Consider the following 27,173-nt stretch of genomic DNA (forward strand, 5'->3'; position numbering starts at 1 on the left):
CTTCTGCTTTATTGTAACTAGAGCACCACAACATGCTTAATTTAGTGCTGCAAATAGATAGAAGAGCAACAATCTGTCCGATATTTTATTCAGAATCCACAACTTCTGAAAATGTGGAAACCAATTCCAATTTGCACGCTTTCAGCGTTCAAGTTCTTAGTTACTAGAGGCAAACTTACTTCAAGATAGGATTTGTTTTGGCCTCTTCTGACACGCCAGTAATGCACCTTTATTTGTTCAAAACATTGTGTTCACTTGCTTGCAGTGGCGTAGCTAGGTCGTCTGGCACCCGGGGCCCATAGGTCTTATCACCCCACCGGGTGTAGTCGATGAAGGCGAGGATATCAACAATTTCCGGGTGTCTTCAGACGTATATGACACCCCTCCCCCCACTGGCCCCGTTGCTACGCGTGGCCGCTTGCTTGTAACGATGACGAAAACGCAACCACATTATCTGTACAAGTACTTTGTTGAAGCCCTCTGAAAAAAAAAAAATCCAGACTGTTCGCTAAACTGAAAGCGCACTCGTTCAAGTCTCAAGCTCTCTTCCGTAGAGAACTTTTGCGTGCACCGTCATCCATTACAAGTCTCAAGCTCTCTTATGTAGAGAAGAACTTTCGCGTGCACCGTCATTCATTACCTCATGAGCCTCATCCAATTTGGCCGGGGAAAACATTCCTTTAGTGTATTAATTCGCTTCTCGTCCAGCCTGTCACAGGCCCCGCTGCCATATGCTTCTCTTCAACGCGTCAATCTTACATGACAGATTTAGCGATCGCGTCGGCAGGCCGGCATTCGTACAAATACTGCAAGTGTCTCACTTGCTACGCAAGTCTACGCACCTTAACCTTCCTTCCTTCTTCGTCTTCGCGAAATTCGGTAGTGACTTTCTCTTCCCCATCAGCGACTTCAACTTGTGGCACATGCGGAACTTGCGAAACTTGCGGGGGCAGGGCCGGCAGAGGGACATCTGCGAACAGACGGACCAGCAATTAAGCAAGCTCAGTGTCAACACAGCAATACCTAAAACCGTGTCATCTGAAGCGTGATTGGTGTCACATGTAGCACTGAAAACGGCGAATATCTTAGAATGAATACTAGGCCTACTGCCTGGACGTGGAAAACGGCTCAACCACACAAGAGAAAATGACCCAGGGCAAAAGGGATGAAGGCAGTATTACTATGATCTCTTCTGCGCTGAAGTATTTCGCAATGAACGCAAACTAACAAGCCCAAGATTCACCTACGTATCAGCTTAAGCTTACTGTTGAAGAGAAACTGGCGCTCACCTTCACCCTGCTCGACCCGATCAGCCCAGCTAGGAGTTATGCTAGAATAAGAAAAGAGTGGTAAGAAAAGCAACTGCGACATTTAAATAGCACTATAAACAAGAGTAATGGAACCTACGAGTTGTCAGCAACAGGCATTGTTAAACACTTATAAAGCTTTGTGCACGGGGGCACGGTGCGCGAGGAGAGCTTAGCACAGAAAGCCACAAGAACACCAATACATACGCCATAAGTATAGTGCCTAGAATGTACTGGCTAGTGTGCCGTGCACCAGCTCTTTTCAATGGACGAGCGTGGCGCCGCTTGCAATGAATGCCCACGATGGCCGGCAGAGGTCGCTGCCACACGGGTGGGTGCAGACTGCGCGTGTCGTCTGCTTCGCATATCAGTTTCGCAGTTGTTGCGTCGGTTTCTGTGTTTGCGTTTTCAGTGTTATTACAGCGTTGCGTGTTTGTGATTGGTGTTGTCAAAGAGTGAGTGCGTGGCTGTTATGTTCGTGTGCCTGTCATTGCGAGAACTATGCGGCGGCGGTGAAAAAATGCCGAAGCTGAGACAGTGCAAGGAGAGGACCTGCTTTGTGCCGTTGTGTGGAAGCGGTTACCACTTGAACAAAGGGCGTGTATCTTTGTTCACTCTACCATCTGATACGAAGCGGCAGCAGAATGGGCAAGAATGATCAGGAGAACGAACAGAAGGCCGGCACCAACTGCTGCGGTTTGTGGAAAATCAGTTCGAAAACAGCTTAGTCGAGCGCGCGTTCTCTATCACCGTGATCGAATGACGTTGTCCACGAGATTCCCCGCGATAAAACACGCCCACGGTGGAAGTATTCTTCCATCGTGACCACGCCTGAAACCCTAAGCTATACCCACGATATTTCCTGAGTTTGCTAAGCATTCAGCTTACTTTTCCTACCAGGGGGAAAAAAAAGAAGAAAAAACGAGCAGTAGTGCTTTGATCTGATATATACTGCAGGTTATGTTGCACGATAGATTACTGCCCAAAATTCTTGACCACATTGTGCAGGCTTCCTTTGCGTAAGTAAAGCTGAAGCTAGTACAGACGCTGCTTCATTCACTTAATTGTAACGCTATGATATCCGGTTTTTGGTCCAATTTATCAACGAATAGTTGTAACTCCCCTATCTTGTTTCTAATACTCCTACAGTTCCATTGAAATAACACCGCAGTCTCTTTCTGCTTTCCTTTAGTCTTCGTCATTTTCTACTTTTTGAGCGGTAGATTTGCGCACGGAACCAACTTTTCGCGGCCTGACCCGTAGATTAAGCCGTGGTGACTTCATCTTGGCAACGGTGAGATGCTTATTTTTCGCATCCATCGTCATGACTCTAACGGAGAGTTGGCTGCATTTGGCCTGGAAGACCAGCTCGTCCTGATCTCCAGGGGCCAGGCGGCTAGGGAAGCATATGGGTCCCGTGAAGAGGGAACCACTTCCATCGACGGCGTCTAAGAAGATGTCGAGCTCGGCTCAATAAAGTTGTTTCTCTCTCTCTCTCTCTTCATTCACTTCCCATTTTGACAATGGAGGCCTTGCTTATCTATCTTAGCCAGACGTCAACCGCTGTGAAGGCCGGGGAAGATGCTTTTACTGTGTTCTTCAGCAAAAACAAGTTACATGTAGCGAATATAGCTGATTTTTCAGGTCAGCTGCAGACAGCTGGCCTTTCTCCAACCAGGGTGCCCAGAGCATGAAAAACCAGCTTTTGACAGCAGTTGCAAAGTTCTTTGTTTTCTAGAGGTTTCGTTTTTTTTTTTTTGTAAAAGGCATCAACAAAGAGAGGGAAGCGCAAAGGCAACGGCAGGAGCTCCTGAAACTGCGTCACTGCGCGATCTATTCATGTATGTGTGCATTATCTCATCTAGGGCTGTCTTATATGCCTGCGATTGACTGTTGTTACGCATGAATAAAATCTTTGTTACGCTTAAATGAAATATCTGTTTCCTATTTTTGTTCACGTATATCAGACATAAAAAGAAATTTGCACGTATTTACCAGGTATAAAAAAAATGTATACTACACGGAACACCACGTGCAGTCCATTTTACAGGCAATTTTTTTTTTGCTTATTATCCTATCCCCGAGGCCCAATGGGAATTATGAGGAGATGGGTACATGGTTTACAAACCATCAAAATCATTCAAACCTATGAGGACAACAATAAGATAGTAGGCAGAAATAGCAGCAAATAAAATAAAAAGAAAGAACACAGAAATTCAAGTCATTTCAAAAGATGATCGGTTACAGCGGTTTTGAATGGTTATGCATTAATATAACATCAATAGAACAGTAACGTAACCGTATACTTCCTTTACTTTATTAGAATGAAAAATGTAACCTGAAACTTACCCTTAAAAAATTACGCATCATCGCTAGAATAAAAAAACAAGTGTCCTTAGCTATCGCCGAAGATATACACGTACGAAGGCGAAAGCCTTGTAAAGCCTACTCTAATTCACTCTAATACTCCTTAATTAATACACCTTAATCCCTCTAATTCAGCCTTATCCCCTTAATCCAATCACTATAATGAATAATTAAATTTGCTAATCACTATAGCATCTCCTATACACGGCTGGACATGCTTTGGTTCGTTTCTGGCCTTCCTTGGATCGTGTGATATGTTCTGAACCTCGCAACACGGCCTTGGAACATGGAGATCATGGCATTTGCCTTAGAAATTACGTTTTCTCTTCGGCAGCATAGAAACACATCAGCAGGTTCCCCGCTCGAAGCCCAGCTGAGCTAGCACACGCTTTTCACGCAAGCGACAAGCGCTAGAGAAGCCTGTTGTAATCAAAACAAACCCTGATTTATAAATCAGCTGCCCACATTTGAACTGTGCTGCTGCTATAGCTTAATAAAAACAAAAAGCGCAGCAGCCCGCTTGCCGATGCTGTGGAAACACGGCGGGCTACGAAGACCGGATGCTGCCGCGGCACCCACCTGCACTGCAGCGCCCCTAGTGGCAGCCGCCGGCATTCATTGCATTTGGTGCCACCCGAAAGGCCGCGGACGGCACACTAGCCAGTATATTCTAGGCACTATAGCCATAAGTTGCAGTCGCGCACACGTGACGCAGACTATCGTATAACCGTATACGATGTAGGCAACGTAATAAGGGTGTAAACGTACTCCAAAAAAGCGCCTTTAAAACGAGAAATATTTAAATAAATATAAGAGTCATATAATTTTAGGTACAATGAGTTATTACTTTTTGTAGCGGTGGGGGGGGGGGGGGGGAGGAGAGAAGGAATTGGGAATCGCATTTGCGGCACAAGCCGTTCTGCGAGCCACATGGAGCCACTAACGCACTAATCTGTCACGATCTTGTGTGTTTTAAAATGTGAGTTATGTGCGAGTCTGGTTTTCTCGATCATTCAAAGCGCTTCGGAAGTTATTCGCGTTATTTTGTTAGTGTTTAGAACAAGTTGTGTCTTCTACTAATTAAAGATCCCTTCACTATCGTGAAAACATTGTCAGGATGTCCGTTACGCGCGTCATCTTAACTCCCAGATAAACAAAAGCTTGCTTTTAATCACGTTCATTTTGATAATTCAATTTTTAAAATGAACCGGCAAGTCGCAACGTGGTCGTAGGTGACATGAACTTTCTGTGAGGGTCAAGGAACGCTTGTGATTTCATGACATCGTGATTTTTTCGCTTGCAACGAAATTCATTGCGCGCGATGTTAAGCACCAACAAATATGATTCTCGCTGCATGTTCTGCTTTCTCCAGCTTTTCAGAAACTTTGAAAGTGTCGGGAGTTCCTGAACATCTCGGCTTTGTGGCACCTACCTGCCCAAAAAATGGCTTGTGGACAGGGATGTATGCGACCAAACCCGGTGGGTGGCTACGTGCGTCGTCTTGTTTGCTCGCATCGACAAGTAGCGATTCTGACAGTGACAGCCATGTGTTTGTGTATTTCTTGTTTGAATGGCAGGATTTTCTTTTTCATCCTATACGCACGGTAAACGTTACGGCTGGAGGCGAATCTGTCTGTGCTGAATCCGTGAACCTGGTCGCAGCGTCGTCGAGGTTTGGATTGATCTTTGCAGCATTTGATCAGGGTGAGTAAAAGACTACTATGGTAATGTCCCTTTTATTATTATTATTATTATTATTCTCGGCAAATGGCTACTAGCCATAAGTGTATTATCACGGATTCCCACGGAAAGCACGCTTGCCGATTCGCAAGTGTGAACGTAGCCTACGTTCATCATCGGGTGAATGCAACAAACTCGCCTTACTTGATCGTGCAACTTCACTATTGGTGCGCCAGTGGCAGAAAAAGTAGTCTGTTCTACAACAAGGTAGCCAAGTGCATGGTAAATATGTATGTATAGGAAAACTTCCTGCGCCAAACCTTGGCTCTGGGTATTGTGGCCGACTAAGGATTGATTGGTCCAGGCTTGGCAAAGTAGCTTACGCTGATCTGGCTGATGCTGATGTTGGGTCAACTACTTTTGCCAACCTGGCCACTGCTTTGTCTTGCATGGACAGACTATCTGAGAATAAAAAAAAAGTATGGGTACTTAGCCTGAGTTGGACATCTGATTCTAATACGTGTAAATTCTAAATAATTTTACACGCAAAATGATTTAGTAATCATGATACTCTTGCACGTCATTGTGATGCATTACTGCTTCATTGAATTTCATTGTGCCTGCTTTGATAGACCACCTGATAACCACCAAATTGAAGTAAATTTTGCTTTTAACTAAAGCCCCTTTCACATGGTGTGAATTTGACTGCGTTTTCACACTTGCGGCAAATGGGCTGCTGGACTCTTCGTGCGTGTGATTTTTCGGTCTTCAGAGCACTAAACTCCGCGAAAATGCACATGCGCCAAGGACAGGGAACCAATCATAACGTGGATCATAGACACGTCACTGTGGCCTTCCTACTTAATTTTTGTTTTGATAAAGTAACGCACTCAATCACAAATAACTTTCACGAAAACAGTTTTAAAGTTGCTTTACTTTGTTCTTACGCAAGTGATCTGATGCCAAGAATAGTTCGGTTCTCTGCTAGGTAGTTTGCAAATGCGAAAATCGTAGCGGGAGCCTATGTTCATTGGCTCCCGCTTTTATCTTGTTCTCCCCTTGTCGAAACGTTGGTTCCCGCTTTTACCTTGTTCTCATTTTGCTCGTCTTGAATTTTCATCTCCCACCTTCCCCGTGTTTTCCCATGTTTTAGTGGAGTTATTGGCTATCAAAGGCTGCCACTACCATGCCTTATGGCCTTCATTTAATTGCTTGTGCTGCACTCTATGCTGTGCTGCCTTGCCCACACAAACAATGCCTACCCTACTTGATCTGTGATCACACTGAGTTTTGGTGGTGGCTTTACCTCAAGGTCATATAATGCAACCCACTGTTGCGCCACCTGATTTCGAGCCTATATTGTTGGCACTGTGGTATCATTATCTGCTACCAAATGATGCCTCTTCCTTGTTACTAGCAAAATTTGTCTCAGTTTGGCTCTGTCTGATGCACATATTCATGATTTTTAAAGAAATCCAGCCAGTGGTCATCGTGTTTATAAGTGTGTAGGAATATACACGAAATGAGATGAGGATTTCAAGGAGGTGTAGGGAAGAGCGGGCAGTTTTGAATTAAGCTGTAGGCTTCCTGCTGCTAGTATAGGAATATGAAGCTCATTTGTCCATGACATTATTGTCCAGTGACTCGGCAGGTTTTTACCATGTTTTAAAAGTCCCACAGGGCCCCTTTCTGCATGGTGCTTTTTTGCCTGATCTGAGAACTGTTGAACATATAATATATATATATAAATATATAACCACTGATGCGGTAGGCTTGGACCAAGCGCTATATAGAACAAAGATATATGTAATCCAGCACCTACCACTGCTTAGGACGCTCGCGCAGTTCGTAAACAGTCCCTTTGCTGGACAAGCTTAATTCAGACTGTGAGGTATGCTGCTATTACTTGCCAAAACTATTTTATTCAGGGGCGGAAACCTCATCCATCGAACCAAGTAGTCACGCAATGTAACCTGCAGCCCACAGTTTGAACGCTTGTCAAAGTATAACACCACAGCTCCTATCGCAGCAAAACGGTACCCACGCTGTTACGGTCGTTGCATATGTTTCATGGCTCCTAAACCACAGCTTAGAAATAGAGGATAATACTGCAATAAGGTGACATTAGTGAACGGAACATTCAGAATTACACGATCGATCTCCGAGACTGATTGTAGGCTGAAATGTGCGCACGCACATCGCGCTGCGTGTTCCGTTCACCTCGCCGCCACCAAAAACTCCGGCCATGACGCCTTAAACCAATTCAGCACGTCTCGCAGAACCGTTTACACGTAGGCGACGCACGTCATACTAAACAGAACGCATGACTGCGAAAACAAACGCCAGAACCTACTGCCGAGTGTATACCTGCCATGCAAAACACCGCTTTCACTCAAGCCAGTATGGTGCTGCTCATAGGCGGCACCACTGCATTCACAATATGGCGGCGCCTACGAAAGAACGGTGTATAAACAGTGCCGTTGGAGTCGCATTACAATCTTTATTTTCTACCTATGCTGCAATGGTGTCTGCACATTGTTTTGTTTATGCTTGTATTTATTGTTTACCAGTTATCTTTGAAAATAGTTTTGTGTCCATTGCCAGCAGCAGAAGACTGATACACTGAATTTAATGGGAGGAAAGGCGCACTAATTTTGTGGTTGATATTATGTGCAGTGTCGCTATATTATAGACTGTTTAGGTCATGGAGCTAAAACATTATGCAGATCCAACTTGCATGTTGAAACCTGAGAAGCGAATTATTTGTGTAGCGGTTGAAGTCCGTGCAACTGATTATATTTTGCACAATGTATTGCTCCATAGCTTTTACCTACCTTCCAGTGAAGACTGCAATATTGAGAGGCCCCCACCACGTGACTGCACATTATGCTTTCTCCGGGATTTGGCTCGCTCTGCTATGACACTGCATCCAGGGTCAGCATGCTGATCCTGGAGATAGTGCAAAAGTAAACAGCACTTTACTTCGAAAAAGACTTGCCAAGCAGATACCCCAAATCCTAGGAAAATAGGCATAAAAAGCTTTTCTTTATTAAAGGAATTGTGCTTTTGGTGACATATATTTGTTGCAACGAGGTTATCTAGGCATCGTTTCTTCTATCACTGAGTTATTCCGTAGAAAACAAGGCCAGCAGCCAGGACACTTGTAAGGGTAGCAAAGATTATATTGTCCTGTGTGTTAAGCTACTTGGCAAGAGAACGGCACCCAGCCTCGGCCAGGAAAATCTGGGATGGTCCGTGAAGAAAGCTTCGCTTTATAAATTTTACAGTATGCAGACCGCCTTTGCTTTTATAACATGTGCTCCTCTCATTTGCACATACCTGCAGGTGTGAAGATCTGCACCATTGAAGATATCCTAAACTGTGATGCGGAGGAGGGGCCAGGCAGCAAGGGACCAGCTGACAATTGCCCCTTTCGTGTACTGCCAACGACAGGGCCTGTCCTTTTGGTGGCACTTAGTGCAGATGACACTACGCTGGCGGTTGGATTGTTGCGGGATGGCATACCTGTTGCCGACATGTATGATGTTCGAGGCTTTTCAGGCCAGGTAAAAGTTTGAGATAGCCTTGTGCTTCTCTTGCCATACAATTTTAAACTGGCATTGTTCATGGTCGCAACGTGGCATATTATTTGATTTATTGCTGCAGGCACTAGAGACACGACCTATCGCAACGGTACGGCTCAGTGCACAGCCAGGCGTGACTCTGCAGGACTTTGCATGGAATCCAGCGGTGTGCGAAATGTTTGCTGTCTGCCTCGGCAGTGGCTCAGTGTCCATCTATGAGCTTTCTGGAGAATCTCTCAAAATTCTCGGCACACTTCCACCCTCTGCAGGAGGCACCGCTTGTGAGTACTTCTTTATTGCAGCCAATATTGCTTTAATATACTACTGGTATTCTCACAGTTAGGTTCACGCAAGATTTTTTTTTTTTTTTAATCGTGTGGTGAGGTAAGGGTTTGAGCTAGGCAGAAAGTTTTCATTTTTCCCAAAGAGGGTTCCAGCTTTCCGAATCCCATGTATATATACGCCGTATTTACTCTCATGATAAACACACTTGCAAAATGAACGCAGGCCCCTTTTTTCCAATCAAAAAGTGTTTTTTTCTTTTTCTCACATAATGTTCGCACCCTAAACTTGCTGTTGTAAGTAGGAGATGCAGGGTACGATTCAGCATCTGATATGGCGTTCAGCGGGTGCGATTGTGTCCGACGCCGTGTCGGAGGCTGAATTGTACTGTGTCTCCTACTTTTATTGCGATAGCAATTATGTGGACGCTCCAGGTGCATTTTTGCCATCTTCGTCGTCGGCACTCGCGCATGGTGTAAGTGTTGAGTGAAAGCGTGTGAGGGAAGCCAACGATTGCGGCTCAATCTCACATGCCGTCTTTCGTTGCGCAAAAAGCCCCGGGAGGGAGGGGGTGCGGCGTTGTATTCTGGCAGCAACTGCGTATTGGGACAACCGGACCCTAGGGGTGCCGACGATCGTGGCTCAATCTCCCGCGTACGAGGGAGGAAAGCGGGAAGGAAACACACCGTCTTTCGTCGTGAGCATGGCGGTGGGGGGTGTGGGGTGGGGGGGTTACTCATGCAGCAACTGCACCTTGCGTGCCCTATCTTTACAGCAATCTACGTCAGGGGCCGAGTTTATGGCAGCTCATACCTTTGTGCGTGCGGTGTTCTCGCTGCTCAGTTTATGTGAAGTGAATGTTTGAAAGTTTATACGGCCGATAAAACTACTGTCCTTATTTTCGTGTAGCTGTCTACACATTTGCTATCACAATCGATGGTTCGCTTTTTGGGCGAAACGGACTTTTTTAGAGGTGGCCGTGGAAAAAAAGAATTGCTCAAAATTTTACCTCGCATAATGAACATGCCCCCCCCCCCCCCATCCAACTTAGCACATATGTTTCGGGGAAAAAAGTGCATTCATTATACAAGTAAATACGATATATAAATATAATCTATATATATATATATATATATATATATACACACAACAATATTCAAGTGCCACGAAAATTACATTGTTGTAACCAGTAATTGTTATAACCAGCTTGCATGAAAAAATCAAAATAGGGGGATGGCAGAGCTTGATGTGAGAAAACTATACAGGTGGCGAGGCCAGTACCCCTCCCCACCACTTTCCTCCGCCCGGCTGCTGATTGTGTTTACTCATTGAACTGCTTCCTGGGTGCTCTGATCGTGTGTAACAAGTTACGGCTGTCGGCGTTAAAGAATAGCACTGCTATTGGCAGCGAGGAGTTACGGAGTCGCCATCTATCGGAAGCGCCTCGCTGGCGTAGTATGAGGGATCACGTGGCGCGCTCCTCGTAGGTTTTGCTGTCAGCGCTCACTGAAAACACCACGCGCGAGCTCTCCCGGACATTTCTGTAAGTACTTTCGAAACGAGAGAAGTTTCTTGCAGTCTAAATAATAATCTTGGGCAAACTGAAAGCACACAATCGTTTACAGACACTCTCTCTTTACCGAATACGTACAGTGAACACCACTGTGCGCGGTCGCCGCGATGGAGTCTCCCGAACCGGCTTCTTGCGTGAAAGGTAGGTAAACGCTGAGATCAAACTATGTGAAATATGTTCTTATAGTGTTTGTATAACTAAATGGAGTGTAATAGAACGAAGCCTCAATGCAGTGATCGCGCAGATTCGCAGCGACCGACTGCGCGTCTGCATGCCTGTCCGCGCACTGTTTCGCTTTCTCCGCGCGCGCGTTTTCGCACCGTGCCATGAGCTTCAGGCCGCAGAATATGAGCATTTGACAGTATACAAGCAACCATTGTTGTGTGGGCGCTATCAGAGCTGTTCAAAAATAATTTCATTGTAGAGACTTCGATGCCTGCCATGTGCCGTCGCGACGATTCAATCTTTTTTTTCTTCTAAGTTCTTTCACCTTTCAATATTATTTCTCGAGTTGCCTCGCACTGTTTGTTTATCGGTGTTCTCAGCGTGCAATTTCCCGCTGCTTCTTTTTTGTAATCCAGTTCATTAATTCATAACACAAACATGACCATATGCCATGCTTTTTTAAAATGTGCTTCTTACCGCTGCCTTTCCACTCCACTGAACTTGCCAGTATATATAGCATCGACAAGTTCATAGACCAAACCGTCATGACATTAGTCGGGCAGCGGACTCAAGCGAGCGTCTCAGTGCGCGTTTTCAGAACATCGCAGACCGGGCGCCGTAGCAGAAATCATCCTCGCGTCTGTGCTTGCTGCATACCCGAGTTGTAGCCGATGACTGTTTGCCGGTTTTATGTTTCGCGAGCCAAGCTTCACGCAGCTTCTTGTCCTGCGGCTACGGCTACGTGTGAATAAGGCTGACACCGGCCTCCGTTACGTGCGTCCGGCCCTGCGGCACCGAGCAGTAGCCTACCATGTTGCGCGCCTTCAAGGGCAGCCACCACCTATTGTAGTGCTTTCAAGCGTTGTAAAGGAGACACTCGAAGCGGGAAAATTTCGCCACTAAATGAGGACCGCAGCGTACGAGGGAATTTAAACTCGTTTTCAGCTCGCTTCGGCGCGCCCGAAGCAGCCGACGCGGCCGCTTTGTCCACGTGATCCCTCCTAGCACGTCACGCCGACGGTGGCGCCAGCTTTTCCAGTGGTGGAGCTCGAGGCCAATAACAACTGCAAAGAGGTGCCACGTGTGGCAAGCGATATGCGAGCACCGCCGAGGCATCGCTTTGGTGGCCTCAAAAGGGGCCTTTCAAAAATTGCGAGAAGGCTGTTGCGGCAGCCTGTCAGCATGAGAAATCCAGAAAAAACGCTGAGGAGAGATAGCCACAAGCATCTCGTTACATATTTCTCACTGGCTTGCACAAGAAAAGTCTGTCTGTCGGCCATGCATGCTTTACGCAAAGCGTGCCAACGTCCTTCTCCAAGGCATCCAAGTGCTCCACGTAGTGCAGCAGAAGGTTCCTCGTGAAAACAAAGCCCTGGAAGGACTGAATCATCTGCCATGCCTTTTGTGAGGACAATGTTGAGGCAGCCTGCCCTTCTGCGTCGTCGCTGCCGTTGTGGCCGTCGCTATCTGATGCAGTCGCGTTCGCGACGATAGTCTCATCTGTTAGAAGCACTTAGTTTCCAAATATATAGCTGTGTGCTTTCTTTTCACCGGCAACGTTGTGCATTGCTGATGATCAGAGGGCGGGTCAGCTATCTTCTGTTTTGGCAGCGAGTCAAGCTAAGCTGAGAAACCGCGTGGTCAGGAGCGACTTTGACGCAACCGACAAAGACGAACGCGAGCGCAGAACTGTGCTGAATGAGGAGCCACTGAGCAACATGCGAGCAATATGCTTGCGGCGCAGTTACCGCGGTCCATTTGTGTTCGGAGGGATAGAAGACTGACGGGAGAGAGCCGTGTGGAGATGGCTGGAAAATGAGCGCGCAGTGGCTGTTAAAGCAGCGGCCCATCGTGCAGCAGTTCAAATTTCTCGTTTTGTTTTTTTATTTTCAAGGATTTCGCATTTCACTACTTTTCGGCTCTGACATCCAGCAGCCAGACTTCGTTATAACCGATAATGCGGCATTGGGGCATTGTAGTAAGCAGGCTATGTCATCATGGAAAACACAAAAGTTGATGGTGCAGCAGCTTCTCATTGTTATAACTGATATAGTGTTAAAACTGGTATCGTTATTGTAAGTATGCGCACTGTCATGTTAACACGGGCCCTTACAGTACGAAGTGCGCGTGCTCATATTTGTGCCTGTCCTTATATAAGCAGCCCCTTGTCTTATAATAAACACACTTTGTTCCCTGCCTCCCGACCGTTCACATGGTGTCGGAAGTGGGGCGGCGACAAGTTTCGCAAGCCGTGCTCACCACTGTTCTTCCCCACACCCTCGCCCAGCTGCACCCCTAGTACACTCCAGAGAAAGAAGTATGGCGTCGACAGTTCTACCACTGCCAAAGCCACTGGAAAGTACAGGTGGCGCTTACCAGAACTGGATTATTTGGAAAAGTGAGTTTACTCGATTCTCTACGGCGACCAGACTAAGGAAGCAGCCTAAAGAAGTTCAAGCAGCAACACTTCTTGTCACAACTGGTGAAGAAGCAAGGCGGGTGTTCTATACTTTCAAATTCGCAAATGAGGACGAAAAGCAAGACCACGATAAGCTTTCGATAATTCGAGGCCCAGTACAAACCAGTGACGAATTTAACGTTCGAGTTTCATTTCGGCTCCCGAGATCAACGTGCAGGCGAATCTTTTAGCGAGTGGCTGATTGATATCCGAACTCTTGCTTGCTTGTGCGAATTCGGAGAGCTAGGGGACAGATTACTGCGCAGTTGAATAATTCTAGGAGTTAAGAGACAAGGACCTGCAGCAGAAACTTTTGTCTGAAAATCCGTTGTATGCCAAAACATTGGAAATATGCCGAGAAGGGAACAAGCGAAGGAGCACTTTAACGAGATCAGGGAGGCAGCAGTAAAAGCAACTGATGAGGCCACCGTACATGCTGTGAAATCAAAAGTTAGCCTCGGAATTTGCCCAAACTGCACTTTCACACACGGAAAAGAACAGTGCCCTGTGCATAGCAAGCGCTGTAACAAGTGTGGCGGCCGAAATCACTTCGCGCGTGGTTGTCGTCAACCAGAAGCGAGACCGAGGGGCCAAGCATGCAAGATAAAACAGGTTGAAATGGCAGAGGACGAGGGCTATTTTCTTCAAACCCTCAGTCAATGCAATTGATGGCCACGACTGCTGGTCAGCGGCTGTCGACATTGCAGGTTCCGCCATACGCTGCAAAATTGATACCGGAGCCAATTGCTACGTCATGCCCGAAGTGACACTTGGAAACATAACTACGAAGGCAGCACAAGACTGCTGCTCTACGCTACGGCCGTTTTTCAGGCACATAGAAAAGGCGACGAAGAAGATCGAACTTCAGGTCGCCAGTACAACGCAGTCTACCACGGCACTATTCTTTATCGTGAAGCAAGCTGTTCCTGTTACATTGAGTGGCAAGGTGGCTGAACGCTTAGGGCTGATTGGCCGCATAAACACCTTGGACGCCTTGGACACTAAGGAAATAGTAGAAAGATTTCGAGATGTTTTCCAGGGGCTGGAAGAAATCAAAGACGTAGCCTACCACATGGAGCTGAAGCCTGAAGCTCGAGGCGTTGTCAAGCCAGCGCGACGAATCACCATCGCCCTTCAGGAGTGCGTCCGAGCTGAGCTGGACGTTCAAACCAGGAAAGGAGTTGTTTCTAGCTGATGCGCTTTCTCGCTTCCCGAGTGCTACGGAACTAACCGACGAGGCAGAAGAATTTCAATTCAGCATTATTTCTTCGCTTCCTGTGTCAGATCAGCAGCTCGAGAGTATTCGGCACGAAACTAACAAAGACCCAGTATGTCTGAACTGCGCCATTATTGAGCACAGAATGGCTGGAAACAAAAACCATGTGCCGCATGCCCTGCGTCCATACTGGTGTTACTGCAACAAGCTGCATGTTGCGGAAGGCCTGCTACTCAGGACCAACAAAATAGTCATACCTCCTGCCAAGCGACCAGAAATTCTGTGCTTGCTACACATTGCACATGGAGGCGAAGAAAAAATGAAGATGAGAGCCAGAGAAGTAATGTTCTGGCCCGGCATGAACGCAGACATCTCTGCTGTGGCTAAGTCATGCGCAGCTTGCGAAAAGTACAAGCACAGGAACACTAGACTGCCTATGCTGAGCCACGAGATACCAGGCCTGCCAGGGCAATTAGTAGGGCTTGAAATTTTCCACCACAATGACCAGTCCTACCTAATCCCCGTTGATTTCTACTCGTTCTTTTTCGAGGTTCAAAAGCTACGTCAGACAACAGCGACAGCGGTAAACAATGCGTGCATGCTCGTCTTCGTGACTCATGGAATCCCGGCAAAGCTGTGCAGTGATAACGGCCCACCTTTCAACAGCACGTGCTTCTGCTCTTTTGCTGCGCAGCTCGGATTTGCCCACGTAACTTCAAGCCCGTACTATCCTCATGGTAATGGCATGACAGAGTGTGCAGTGCAGGAGGTGAAAAAACTGCTAACGAAGTGTCCTTTCGCAACCCTGGAATTTTACAGCGCCCTGCTGGAGTGGCGAAACATGCCAAGGGACGAGCAACTGAAGTCACCCGTTCAAAGGTTGATGGGCCGCCAAACAAGGACGCAGTTGCCAGTTCTACCCATGAGGACATCCTTCGTAGAAGTGACCGTTGGCGTAGACCGCCACAACGTTACCCCCTGCCAGAGAGACCACAGCATTAGGTCCCTGACATGCGAACTTGTAAACTTTTTTGTTCTCTTTGTTTTCTCTTCGAAAAGAAGGAAGATGTAAGTATGCGCACTGTCATGTTAACACGTGCCCTTACGGTACGAAGTGCGCATGCTCATATTTGTACCTGTCCTTATATATAAGAAGCCCCTTGTCTTATAATAAACACACTTTGTTCCCTGCCTCCTGACCGTTCACAGTTATAAGTGGGTTCGACTGTGTCTATGAATTCATAAGCCCTGTTGAACACCAGCTGCTGCTTAGAGGACGTGTTCGCATAGGTCTCCTTCTGCAGCTACGCAGTACTCAGTCAGCTTTATCACATCTTCAATGGCATTCTTGATGACCGACGCTGGAATTCTACAGCAGACATCCGTTATCCTTGCCTTGAGCTGATCTCACGTCGTCATCTCGATCATGTAAACACAATATTTCATATAACCCTAAAGAAGAAATCGAGTAGAGAGAGGTCAGGTGACCTAGCTGGCCAATTTACGGGCCCATGCCTTCCAATCTATTGCGCATGAAAAGTCTCATCCAGCCAGTTTCGTGCTCGGCTGTTGCTGTGTGTGGATGCTCCATTTCGCTGATGCGACAGAAGTGGAAGATGTGACAGCGAGACTTCGCTGAAAAATTAATCAACCACTCCATCGAGAATTTCGTCCGCGTAATGCCATTCAGTCAGTGTGTGATCGAAAAAGATGGGACAAACTGTAGCACCAGCATAAATTCCGCACCACACATTGAACAACCACTAGTACTGGTGCTGATTACGCTTTACCCAGTGTAGATTGAAGTCACTTCAATAGTGTGCATTATGCAAATTTACCTAGGCATTTCTGCGAAAATTGGCGCCATCTGTGCACATCATGTTGCTCAAAAAAGTCCGGTGACGCATCGGCTTTTCTGAGGGCCCAATTCGAGAAATCTAGGCAATTCTACAGGTCTCTATCATCCAAGCATTGGTGCTGGTTAAGGTGGTACGGGTGAAAGGCCATCATTTAGAATGCTCCAAACTGATAACTTGGAAATAAGTACCTTGGCAGCCACGTCGCGCATGCTAGTGTCGTACCCCACCCCCACCCCAGAAAACTCTGGAGGAGGCTCGGGCCCTGGTGCCCCCCCCCCCCCCCCCTGTAGTGGACGCCTATGGGTTGGGGTAAATATAATGCAACCATTTCTGCAATCAAGTACATGCATTCTTGGTGGGTAGGTGCCAATTAAAGGTTTGTCCAGCCACCATATTTTTCCGCATATAATCCGCACCCCCAATTACAACAGCCCGGGAAGAAAAAAAAGAAAAGAAAATCAGCGTATATAATCCGCAGAAATAACCACATACAACAATGCTCAAATCTTTGCAAAAAACAGTCTCCATTTGCATATGCGTGACTCGTCCATGTCGTATCCTCGGCCAGCGGCTGTGTTCCTCTATTCTTCGCACAAAGCTGGATTAAACAAAACAGACTGGTGGGCTTGTTGGTATTGCATGTTAATAGTTTTTAGTGCTATGAAACGCACGACACGAGAGAAGGCACTGTAGAAGCGCTGTGTCCTGTGTGCCTTCTCTCATGTGTGCGTTTCTTTGCACTAAATACTATTAAAAGCTGGATTCTCATGCTGGACTCTATCCCGGATGAATCAGTCCCGTGGTATGTGGCGTGAATCGGATCACCTCATAGCTAGCATTGACATGACAGCGGTTGAGAGCGCGGACAGAGCAGCCCTTGCATGGGCAATGGCGATGAAGAAAACGCCACCGAACCAAAAATTGCATTGGTGATGTGGCCCACCGATGTATCACGAAGCGCGGACCGAGGGAGCGCAGCGGAAACGAGTGACGTACGAGTTTGCCAGTGCCTTTTGTGTGATTGGCTAACTGCTAAACGCAAAATGGCAACCCGTAAAGGGGACGAAAATGGGCGACCATGAAGCAGGGGAGAAGGAAGCTTTGATGTGCTGGAGTGGAGAGAGGGCAGAGTTCCCTAGGAGATTAAACTTTGAATGGCGGAGAAGCTTGCCTTGAGGTGTTGAGTTACGGCAGCGCGGCGCGTGCTGCCGTGAAGCCACACTTCAAGGCGAAATTCGCATATAATCTGCACCCGAACTTTATTAACTTTCTTGAAATATTGGTGCAGGTTGTACGTGTAAAAATATGGTATGTAAGCCTGGGAAAAAACGTTTTATGAGAATCCTGTTTTTGGTAAACTTATATTGACCAAATTAGTGCCGCATAGGGATGGTAAGGGCCACACAGTTATGACAGAAGTGATGCCCTGGATGTTGAATAAGTTTTGGTTGTCTTGTAACCTTTAGCGATGTAATGGTTGGGGTCAGGCATGAAATAGATGGTAGCTGGCCCATGCCGTCGTCCAACTTATCCACGCTGAGGACGTTGTTGAAGGGAGAGATTTGTTCTCATGGAGAACGGGGAATGTGGGATTTATTTACAGTATGTACATGAGAACGTTACAGTTCATCAGTCTAACATGACTGAAAGGGGAATGCACACTCAGCAGCTGTGCAACAACTGCTTAAAAGCACTCTGTCCTCCCTAGATCCCTAGGTGAGGGAAATATGGCCGTTCAGCGAAACGTAGCGTCCAAAGTCATCGTAGCCGACCCGTCTTTGAAGGGGAGGGTTTACGCACTCACTTCCGCGCAGGTTTCACTGACCACACCAAGGTGAGAGGGTTCTCGCAGACACTGGTCCTGCCCCGAGCAGGTGCCTCTTCATTCCAGTGTTGACCCTGCATGCAATGGCTGCCGCCTCTGTCCATGAATTCTAAGCCCCGTGAGACGACCGCAAGACATCTTCTCCCATGAGTTCCACCGCTTCAAACAAGCCGTGGCGACCACGGCGAATCCGCTAACGATACTTGGTCCGCTGACCGCGTTTTGGTGTAGCGACGCCGAGGGGGTGTTGGTGCGGCACATCGTCGTCCCTACAAAACTAGTCGCAGCAGGTGGGGAAGGGTTCCAAAGTCGCATCTGGGAAGCTTGCCACCTCCGCAGCTGCAGCTGGCTGGGAAAATTTTGTAGGTCTGTACCCTTGCAGGCCATTCATAACAGCGAGCTTTTGGCAGAATCTACCAAAGAAACTGAAGTTGTCTCGCTTTCATGCTTCATGCTTAAGACAATAATCAACTTTTTGTAATTTGGTTCTTTAGTAAATCGTATAATTTATAAATTGAATGGAAAAACTTAATATAAACTCTCAAGTACACATTCTTGCAGAACACACTACTATTAATAGTGATGTTGGCTACCATGTGCTTTGCTTGATCCTCGTAGCCATGACGTTCTTACCAGGAGCTTGGACAATAGTTTTATGTTGTTTACATTGAAGTGCTCTTAATCATGGAAACCTTATATTGCCTGTACTCCATATTCTTGAATGGGGAAATAGTCTTTTCAAATTTTCTGGTGAAAGGGAACGTGGCATAGTGGATGCTCTGGTTATCATAATGTATGTGGTGTGAAATTTCGGCGCATAAACAATCAAGAAACACCATACAAATGAAATGTATTGATGATGTGAAAAAAAGTGCTCGATAAGAGAGCACCAGTAGTGTGGCCACTGCATGTGGAAAAACAATGCAAAAATAGCACATAGTGATCCAAACATTGAAAACGAAATAGCCCTGGCAACAGCATGTCAGGCACTGAAGCACTTGGGAAGCCATGAATAGAAAATGTTATTTGCCTTTAAAAGTACATTTATTATGAACAGCATTGTTATTCATTATGACTCAAGCACTCTGTGAATAGGAGAACTGTCTTCAGCTGGTAAGGAGGATAGCAAGGGTAGGAATCCTTCAGTGATTGCACCATCTTGTTACTCCTGTAAATTGCCATGCCAAATTGTGCTGAAAGCGGAAAAAGGACTGAAATCATACCACAATGTGCCAAAACAGCTTTGACTCTGGCAGGCGTCAGCGCGAGATCGCCAGAGCTCTGCAGGGCATTGTGTGGTTGGTCTTGGAGCTCTTGTAAAAGTAGCTTTCGTATTCTGGCTGCTAATTGGTGCCAACAGCAGCACCCAATCAGGCTCCCTGAATAAAACTAAAAGTAGCAAAATTCTTATATCCTGCTGCCCAAGCCAGTGAGTGAGGGCAGGCGAGGAAATTGAGGGCTTATCCATGCCTCCCTGTTGGTGGAGTGGAGTCACGTGGTTGTGCTTTCACCGTTTCCGCAGAAACAAGTGCATGAGTATCGGTGTGCTGCCGGCTGCACCTTTTATTTTATCGTCTTTTTTTTACCTTGTGCTCGTGCCGTGGTAGTTGCTGTTGATTGGGGGGCTGTCGCAGCAATTACAGCAATTGCACTGATAATGGATTTTCCTTGTGCTCGTGCCGTGACAGTTGCTGTTGATTGCGGGGCTGTCGTGGCAGTCGCACTGATTGTGGATCCTGATATCGCTGCGAACACCGCGATCAAAAAGAACAAACTGAGGGTGTGAGCAGTGAGGGGAGGCACGTGTGTTGAGGGGACTTTGATAAGAAGAGGAGGAAGTCGCTACTTTTAGCATATTCAGGTATCTTGCATCCCATCCCTCAATGTGAACTCCAGTTTGTACAGTGCTTCTAGTGAGTTAGGGAGTGGCAAAGTCAGTCACGTGTAGAATGTTGGTTTGAGCTAGTTGGTGCGGTCAGATTACCTAGAAATGTTTTTGACTAAAACACTGGTGTTCATTACCCCTAGATTCGTTACATCTGTTTGAAAACACCTCCACTCACATCATCAGCACTTAGTACAGAAATAGTATCAAAAATGCATTTAGGCTTCTTTTCAACCCTTCTTTAGTGCTGCAGAATGCAGGGTTTTGTGACTGTTACCCCACCTACTCATATTAATGCTCTAAATTAAAATTTGCGTGCTCCAGACTGCTCCAGTAATAAAAATATATGGGCTATGGGCTGCTCCGGAATCAGAATTTGCCTGCTCTCATCTTTTCAGAATGACATTTCACCTGCTCCAAAAATTGCTACAAAATGATTTTGGGAAGTCTCAGCCCTTGGATAGCCTAACTCCCTGGTTATGTTGTGTGCTGCTAGATTATCTTCTTAATTATGCATTCATGCTTCACAGAAGTTTTCCTCCGAATTATCATCTAATGCTGCTTGGATCCTGCTCCTGTTTCACTCCCTTCACACTCAAAAGCTCATGAGTGCAACAGAAGGTGTGGTGTAAAGGATATCACTTCTTTGTTCATTTTAGGTTGTTCGAAAGAGCCTCGATGGGGAAATCCAGATAGTGCGTATGTCATGATTTTGCCTTGAATCTCTAAATTAGTGTTTGTTAACTTTTATTATTATTTTTGCTAACGGACAATGTCCATTTTTCTTACAAAATGGACTTTGTCTCAAGGCAAGCTACAGAGCAAATTTAGGCTTACCAAATTGATTGAGATGGGCCAGATTTACAAGACTGGAGGTAAATAATAAATGCAAATTTGCATTTTGCAAGATGTTGGTGAAAATAGTTTTCTTCTTCCTGTGTCTTGTGGCGCAGTGTGTTGGAGCCCCAAAGGAAAGCAGCTTGTGGTGGGCAAGAAGGATGGCAGCCTGACCCAGTATAAGCCGAACATGCAAGAGGCCAAAAACATTCCACCCCCTATGGTCTCTGAGAACAGCGTCTTGGGTGTGTCTCTGTCCTCCATTCCTTTTTTTCTCATTTTTATTTTTATTGTGATGGCAATAACATGGATGCTCAAGGTGCACTCATGCCTCCGTCGCTGTATTGTCCCTGACAATGCATATATGGCCTATGCACTGTGTGTTCGAGGTCATGTCATTTGCTGTGACCGCCAGGGCGATCCGAGAAAGCTGGTGCCTTTATACATGCTGTCTTCCGGTGCATCCAGTGTTTCAGAGGCACGGCACAGTGAAACAATAAAAAGAGTGGCAGCACAGAACATTCACGTTGGGCCGCGTAGACATTCTCCGCTGCCAGCACTCCTCATTGTTCATGTTTGTGTTTGGGCACGTGACATCAAACGTGTTTAAATGGATTGTTCGACTACATCTCATCTGGTCGAGAGGAATGTTGAACGAATGAAATAGTGAAAATGCCAATCAGGAAGGGTAGGGTAAAAGACTTGTAAGATGTTAGTGGCTTTCATACAGAAGCCTTGTTGACAGAAAAATAAACTGCCTAAACCATAGAAAATAAGCTGCAGTTTATTTTTGGTCGTCGTTTTCACTATTTCATCCGTTTGAAAAGTGTTTAGTAAGTAAGCAATTGTTTACTGCAATTTATTGCAACTTATACCGCCCATAAATCTATGAGCCTTACTTTGTGCAATACTATAATTTTTTGCTATTGCTTTCAGTGATTGGGTGAAACTGCAACATTTTCTAGGTCATATTTTAGTGCTTGTAACTTCAGTGATGCAATTGCTGTGCCAAACTGTGCTACATCATGCTCAGCCACAGCCTGACTGAATGTGCAGCTTACCAGCAGGCTTATATATCTGTACTTTTGTGTTTTTTTTTACTGTGTTATGAAGATAGCAATTTTGCTACATCTGTCCATTTCCTTCCTTTTTCTTTAGAGACTTGCAGTTATGACATGCTTGAAAGTGTAGTTTTTGAAGTTAGTAAAACACCTGCAATATTCCAGTAATCACCATAGTTTCTTTGCAGATTACTTTTCACAGCTCGAAAAAGCCTTGAAATTTTGGCGGTTCCCATGGGCTCACGTACTTTAAATATTGAGCGCATTTCGGAATGGGTTTTCGGCTGCAAAAAACTACTGCTAATATTGGATGTGGGGCTAGAGGTTGCCTGTGGACATTTTTGAATGACAGCATTTGTGATAAGTTATTCAGGAAAAAAAGGCACTTTCCCATAGAAACATCACCTTTTTCTAGCTTGCGGCAGAGTCCTTCCATTTTTTTTCTGGTCACGAAACTGCCGCCTCAGTTTCATATAGAGCCAGCGCCCGCCGCTAGAGGTGCAACCGTGCATGAGAGGGCATGCGAACGCCGCTACCGCTGTGGTTGTGTGTGGGGCAGTCTCGGTAGTCTAGCTTTCTCAACTTCCTCAACCATCGCTCTAGTTTCACGTAACTATTGTTAGCATTGAATATGCTTAAATTACTGCCTGAGCGCGTCTTCTGCCATGATATGAGCGCCTGGGACGAAAAAAAAAAAAGCCGCTCATAACATGGAGCTTGCGGCGGTCTCAGATAAATAAATAAATAAATAAATAAATAATCTGGGATTTCAAGAGCCAAAACCACTATACGATTATGAGGCATGCTGTAGTGGGGGACTCAGAATTAATTTTGACCACCTGGGATCCTCTAAAGTGCACCTGAATTTAAATAAACGTAAATAAACGTCTGAATTGAGATTTAGGTAGGATTAATGCAAGACAAACTTCGCTACTAAATGTCTTTAAATGCACCTAAAGGTCTGCAAAGCGATGCCATTTCTGAATGAGATTTAGGTAGGAGTAATGCAAAACAAACTTCACTACTAGATGTCTTTAAAATGCACCTGAATTTAAATAAACTGGTGTTTTGCCTTTCGCCCCCGTCGAAATGCGTCCGCTGTACACGGCCGGCTGGTCTCGGTTCACATTTCTACATCAACGCCGTTCGCCTCAACACTTTGGTGGTCTCCGCTTTTTAATATTTGCCTGAGATTAAACTCCGCGCATTCGCAACAAAGCGCCAGTGGTCCCACTTTTCACCAGATGCAAACATATGGGCTGTTGCACCGCCGCTTACCAGTAAGCGCCAACTCCCCGTTGCGCATAGCGCGAGATTGTTCGCCGAGCACAGCTGTTCACTTTCTGTTTAACTGTGGCAGAGAAGGACTCTGACTGTGGGCAGTATCTTATAAGGAGATCAAAAGAATGAAATTGTTATTGCAAAGGGCTGCTACCGTAGAATACTTAATGACAAAGAAAAGGAAATTGAGCTGCTCCATGCGCTTACGATTTCTCAGCAAAGCGATGCCATTTCTGAATGAGATTTAGGTAGGATTAATGCAAGACAAACTTCGCTTCGGTGCGGCTTTTAGCAACGGATTGAGGCGAACGTAAAGTGTTAGGACCTGCGCAGTTGAAACTAGCTGTATTGTAATTAGGCAATTGCTTTAGCAAACAGTCGTTTAGAAGCGTCAGTAAGCCCAGCACTTATTCACGCTGCTCGTGGTTTCGACGCAGAAACGGCGAGACTAGGTATTTTGGTTCTTAATGCGCAACTATTTACAATATGTTAAAAACTTTATAATTCGATTAAGAAAAGAAATAGAACGTGTTGGTGCAAAAACAACATACAAGCATGATCATTCATTTATCATTAAAATAAGCGGACAGAAATACAGACAGCACAGAGGCGTCCGGTCACGAATGGTCCGCCATTCACAATGCAAGAAGTTTGTTAAAAGCATGACACTGATATAAATAAGCGTAAAGAAATAACATCAAACGTGAGAGATATGCATTGGGGGGCAGGAAACAAACACGAGCAAACGAATGGCAATAAATACAGAATGCATAATCGATTGTTTCTATCAACAAGAAAGTCTAAAGCATTTCATAACACATGGCAAGACAACTCTCAAACGAACACAAGTAGCCGCATCACAAATACAGCAATTTTTTTTTTAAGTGGCTTGTTAGAGATGATACCACCATTCTACTTCATCAGCTGTTACTTGCAACACGTGTTCAGCATCGTTGTCCCACCCCGCCACTTCAACTAAACAGCCCAGCACTCGAAAAATTGCGCAGCACATGCACAGGACGCACCCGATCACTCGGCTCGCCTCGCACTGCGCACGCGTTTCGGTACGCGAACGATGCCCTCTGTGGCACAGTGGCGCCGCGTCGCGGCACCTTTGGGCAGTATATGAACCTCTCCCATAGCGTGACGGCGGAGTTTCGTGACCAGAAAAACATGGAAGGACTCTGCTTGCGGCCTCTAGTGATACTGGTTGTTGATGTCTATAATTCTTAGTTATGGTGGAGCTCATGTTGTTGCATGCTTCAAAGTAGCTTTAAAGATGGTGCATGTCAGACATGCATGAGGATTTTTTTTTATTGTTCTGAACTTATTTCTGTCTTATTTATTACTCTTTTTTTCAGTTCTAAGTGTGTGTTGGTTGGCCCCGACTGTCTTTGCTGTTGTTTATGGTCCAGCAACCCGCACAACAGATTCCCAGGCAAACCTTGTGATTGTCGCATTCACGGTGAGTGATAATTTAAAGAACCTTTGTCTTTTCGTAACAACCCTATAATGCAATGCAGTCGAATCTCGTTAATTCAAATATGCTCAATTCGAACTTTCGCTTTATTCGAATTGGCACTGTGGTCCTGTCAAAGTTGTGCGTATTCCAATGGGCGAAAACGCCTGGTAATTCGAACGCACAAGCGTTTGCAAGGGTTAACATACTGCGCTCCGATAATGCACTCAGCAGCGCACCAAATCACGCGGCGGCGCCTCCGACCAGCATTGCGCTGTCTCTGCCATAGAAGAAAGGCTTAAGAGGAACCCCTCAACGCCGCACTTTTTATTCTCTCTTAAATGGCAAGGTTGCCGTTTTTGCGTTGCGCCGTAATGCCCCAGCCACACGAGTGACAAAACATGTGCCGCAGGAGGGATTGTTCCTGGGCCGATTTTTTTGTGATTCGCCCCGATGGCAAGCGAGCCGTGAACGGAGGAGACCAATAAGAGTGGCCCCTACAGTGACGTACGCGCAGAAAACTTATTATGCGGACCCACCCGACCGCTCTATTCCTACTTGCGTCTGGCTCAGGTGGACCGCTTGTTTCGTACTATCATCTGTTTGCGTCAGCTCTCGCTTGCACTTGTTTTGGTTGGTCTCGTTGGTGCTTGTTTTTTCACAATGACCCGTCTAAACTGAGACGTCCTGATGAAAAGGTTGTAGGAGACGGTGTGCCATATCCAGTTCTGTACGACAAGACAGATCCTGAATACAAAGACGCGAAGGTGACACCCAGTATATCATTCTCATTGTCTTTTGAATGCGGTGATGCCGCAACAGAACGAAGCACACCAACATGATTATGATCTGCGGCATTGACTTTGTCATCTTGATAAGACATGACTCACATTAAGAATGCAGGATGAAGAAGGTAAGCACAGTGCCGATCTGTCAGCAGACGAAGGAAAAAACATATGAGCACGCAGAGGGAAGCAGCAGCAATGGAGGCCCAGTCAAGTCTCGGCAACTCCGCTGCTTCGGTGGCAGAGGTAATTAGCGCCATCCAGCAAGCTGGCGGGAAAGCAAATCCTCTTCTTTCCTGCTCTTCCAGGGTGTCTACCAACCGGGAAAATTGGGAATTCTCACGGATTTTGAGTAGTCTGGAAAAACTGAGGGAGAACTAGGGGAATTTGTGCTTCTATCAGGGAAAATTGGTTGTAATTTTATTGAAAGGGAATGAAAATTGTGGTAATGCTGGCTCGAATAACAGGCAGGAATCGTAACCAATTGTCTTTGACGCCATGTCGTCAGCTGGAGAAGTTGCCAGTGTACAGTCAACGACCGACTTACCGATGGATGGTCGTTAAATTGGATGACTTCGCGACACCACCATGTGCCCCATAGAGTCAATGTATCAGAACGTCTGAAATTTCGCACACAAGAACCCTTCACTGTCCGATTTTCCAGACTTTTTTCCACAACTCCCAGGTGTGAAACGGCATTAATCAAAGCCACCACCGCTGCTGTTTTGATTACCTCGCTGCCTCGAACCGGCGCTTTCGCACGCAGATTTACTGGCAGCTGTAGTCACCCCTGCAGCAACGCTAGGCCTAGCTGCTTCGATGTTCGATATTAAGCTTCTTGCCATGCGGTGCTGTTTTTCATTGAAAGAATTCACCACTGTTAGCAATGACACCGACTCCGCCTTTGTAATCCTCGCCATTGGCTTCGAAGCTCGCAGAGCACAGTGCGTTGCGTAATGCCAGTTTTTAAAAGTTAGCTTTGCCTTAGTACAGGAGTGTCATGCGGTGAAGGATAACAAGCGTGAGAAGGGGCAATTCTCACGGGACACGGTATGTATTCCTTAATTATACACTATGTATTCCTTAATTTTACACATGTGCACCCCGATCTCCTGGCACAGTATGAGCACTGATATGTCTAATGAGCGTGCTGGCAGGCCTTAAGAGCTTTTTCGGACGTGCCTGTGCCAATTTTAGCCCTTGAGGGCAGTTAAAGACATGCATTCATTTTTTTCGGACTGCCAGATTTTTCAGATGTTTTTGCGGTACATAGGGAGTCCGAAAAATCAGACATTGACTGTACAACTGACCAAGAGGATGCTTCAAAGGATCCATGAGGTGAACGCATGGCAGTAGGAGGATGAGAACCGAAAGGATCGACGCACTGAGGAATGAACGAGAAACGAAGCGTGCTGCCGCCTCTTTGAAGAAGCTTGAGCGCAAAAAACAAAGTGTTGGCTGACACCGAAATGCAGGTGTTCCTCATTCAAACCAAAATAAGTTCTTCAAACCCAACACTGAGATGTTGTGTACGGGCTGAGAGTATGTC

General features: G+C 46.1%; 2 protein-coding genes across 11 annotated transcripts in view; one reads left to right on the plus strand and one right to left on the minus strand.

Moving 5' to 3' along the window:
- LOC135901059 (eukaryotic translation initiation factor 3 subunit G-like) overlaps positions 1–1,541 on the minus strand; it is a 28,393-nt gene extending 26,852 nt beyond the window's left edge. The window contains exons 1-3 of the mRNA XM_065430713.2: positions 1,408–1,541; positions 1,290–1,330; positions 843–970 (exon numbers count right to left, since the gene is read on the minus strand). Of these exons, the coding sequence (XP_065286785.1) occupies positions 843–970; positions 1,290–1,330; positions 1,408–1,427 (189 nt within the window). The 5' untranslated portion in view covers positions 1,428–1,541. The remainder of the gene's footprint in view (positions 1–842; positions 971–1,289; positions 1,331–1,407) is intronic.
- A 3,016-nt stretch (positions 1,542–4,557) lies between these two features.
- The window catches only part of Nup214 (nuclear pore complex protein Nup214), a 357,324-nt gene continuing 334,708 nt past the window's right edge, over positions 4,558–27,173 (plus strand). For 9 of the 10 annotated variants that reach the window (XM_065430714.1, XM_065430718.1, XM_065430719.1 and 6 more), the window contains exons 1-7: positions 4,558–4,653; positions 5,047–5,153; positions 5,252–5,378; positions 8,700–8,920; positions 9,021–9,219; positions 21,155–21,283; positions 24,742–24,845. In XM_065430714.1, coding sequence (XP_065286786.1) covers positions 5,118–5,153; positions 5,252–5,378; positions 8,700–8,920; positions 9,021–9,219; positions 21,155–21,283; positions 24,742–24,845 — 816 coding nt within the window. In that variant the 5' untranslated portion in view covers positions 4,558–4,653; positions 5,047–5,117. Of the gene's footprint in view, positions 4,654–4,688; positions 4,923–5,046; positions 5,154–5,251; positions 5,379–8,699; positions 8,921–9,020; positions 9,220–21,154; positions 21,284–24,741; positions 24,846–27,173 lie in introns of those variants that run through there. The other variant, XM_065430715.1, reaches the window with a different exon arrangement.

The sequence above is a fragment of the Dermacentor albipictus genome, chromosome 1 (assembly GCF_038994185.2).
Source record: "Dermacentor albipictus isolate Rhodes 1998 colony chromosome 1, USDA_Dalb.pri_finalv2, whole genome shotgun sequence".
In the NCBI taxonomy this organism is placed as follows: domain Eukaryota; kingdom Metazoa; phylum Arthropoda; class Arachnida; order Ixodida; family Ixodidae; genus Dermacentor; species Dermacentor albipictus.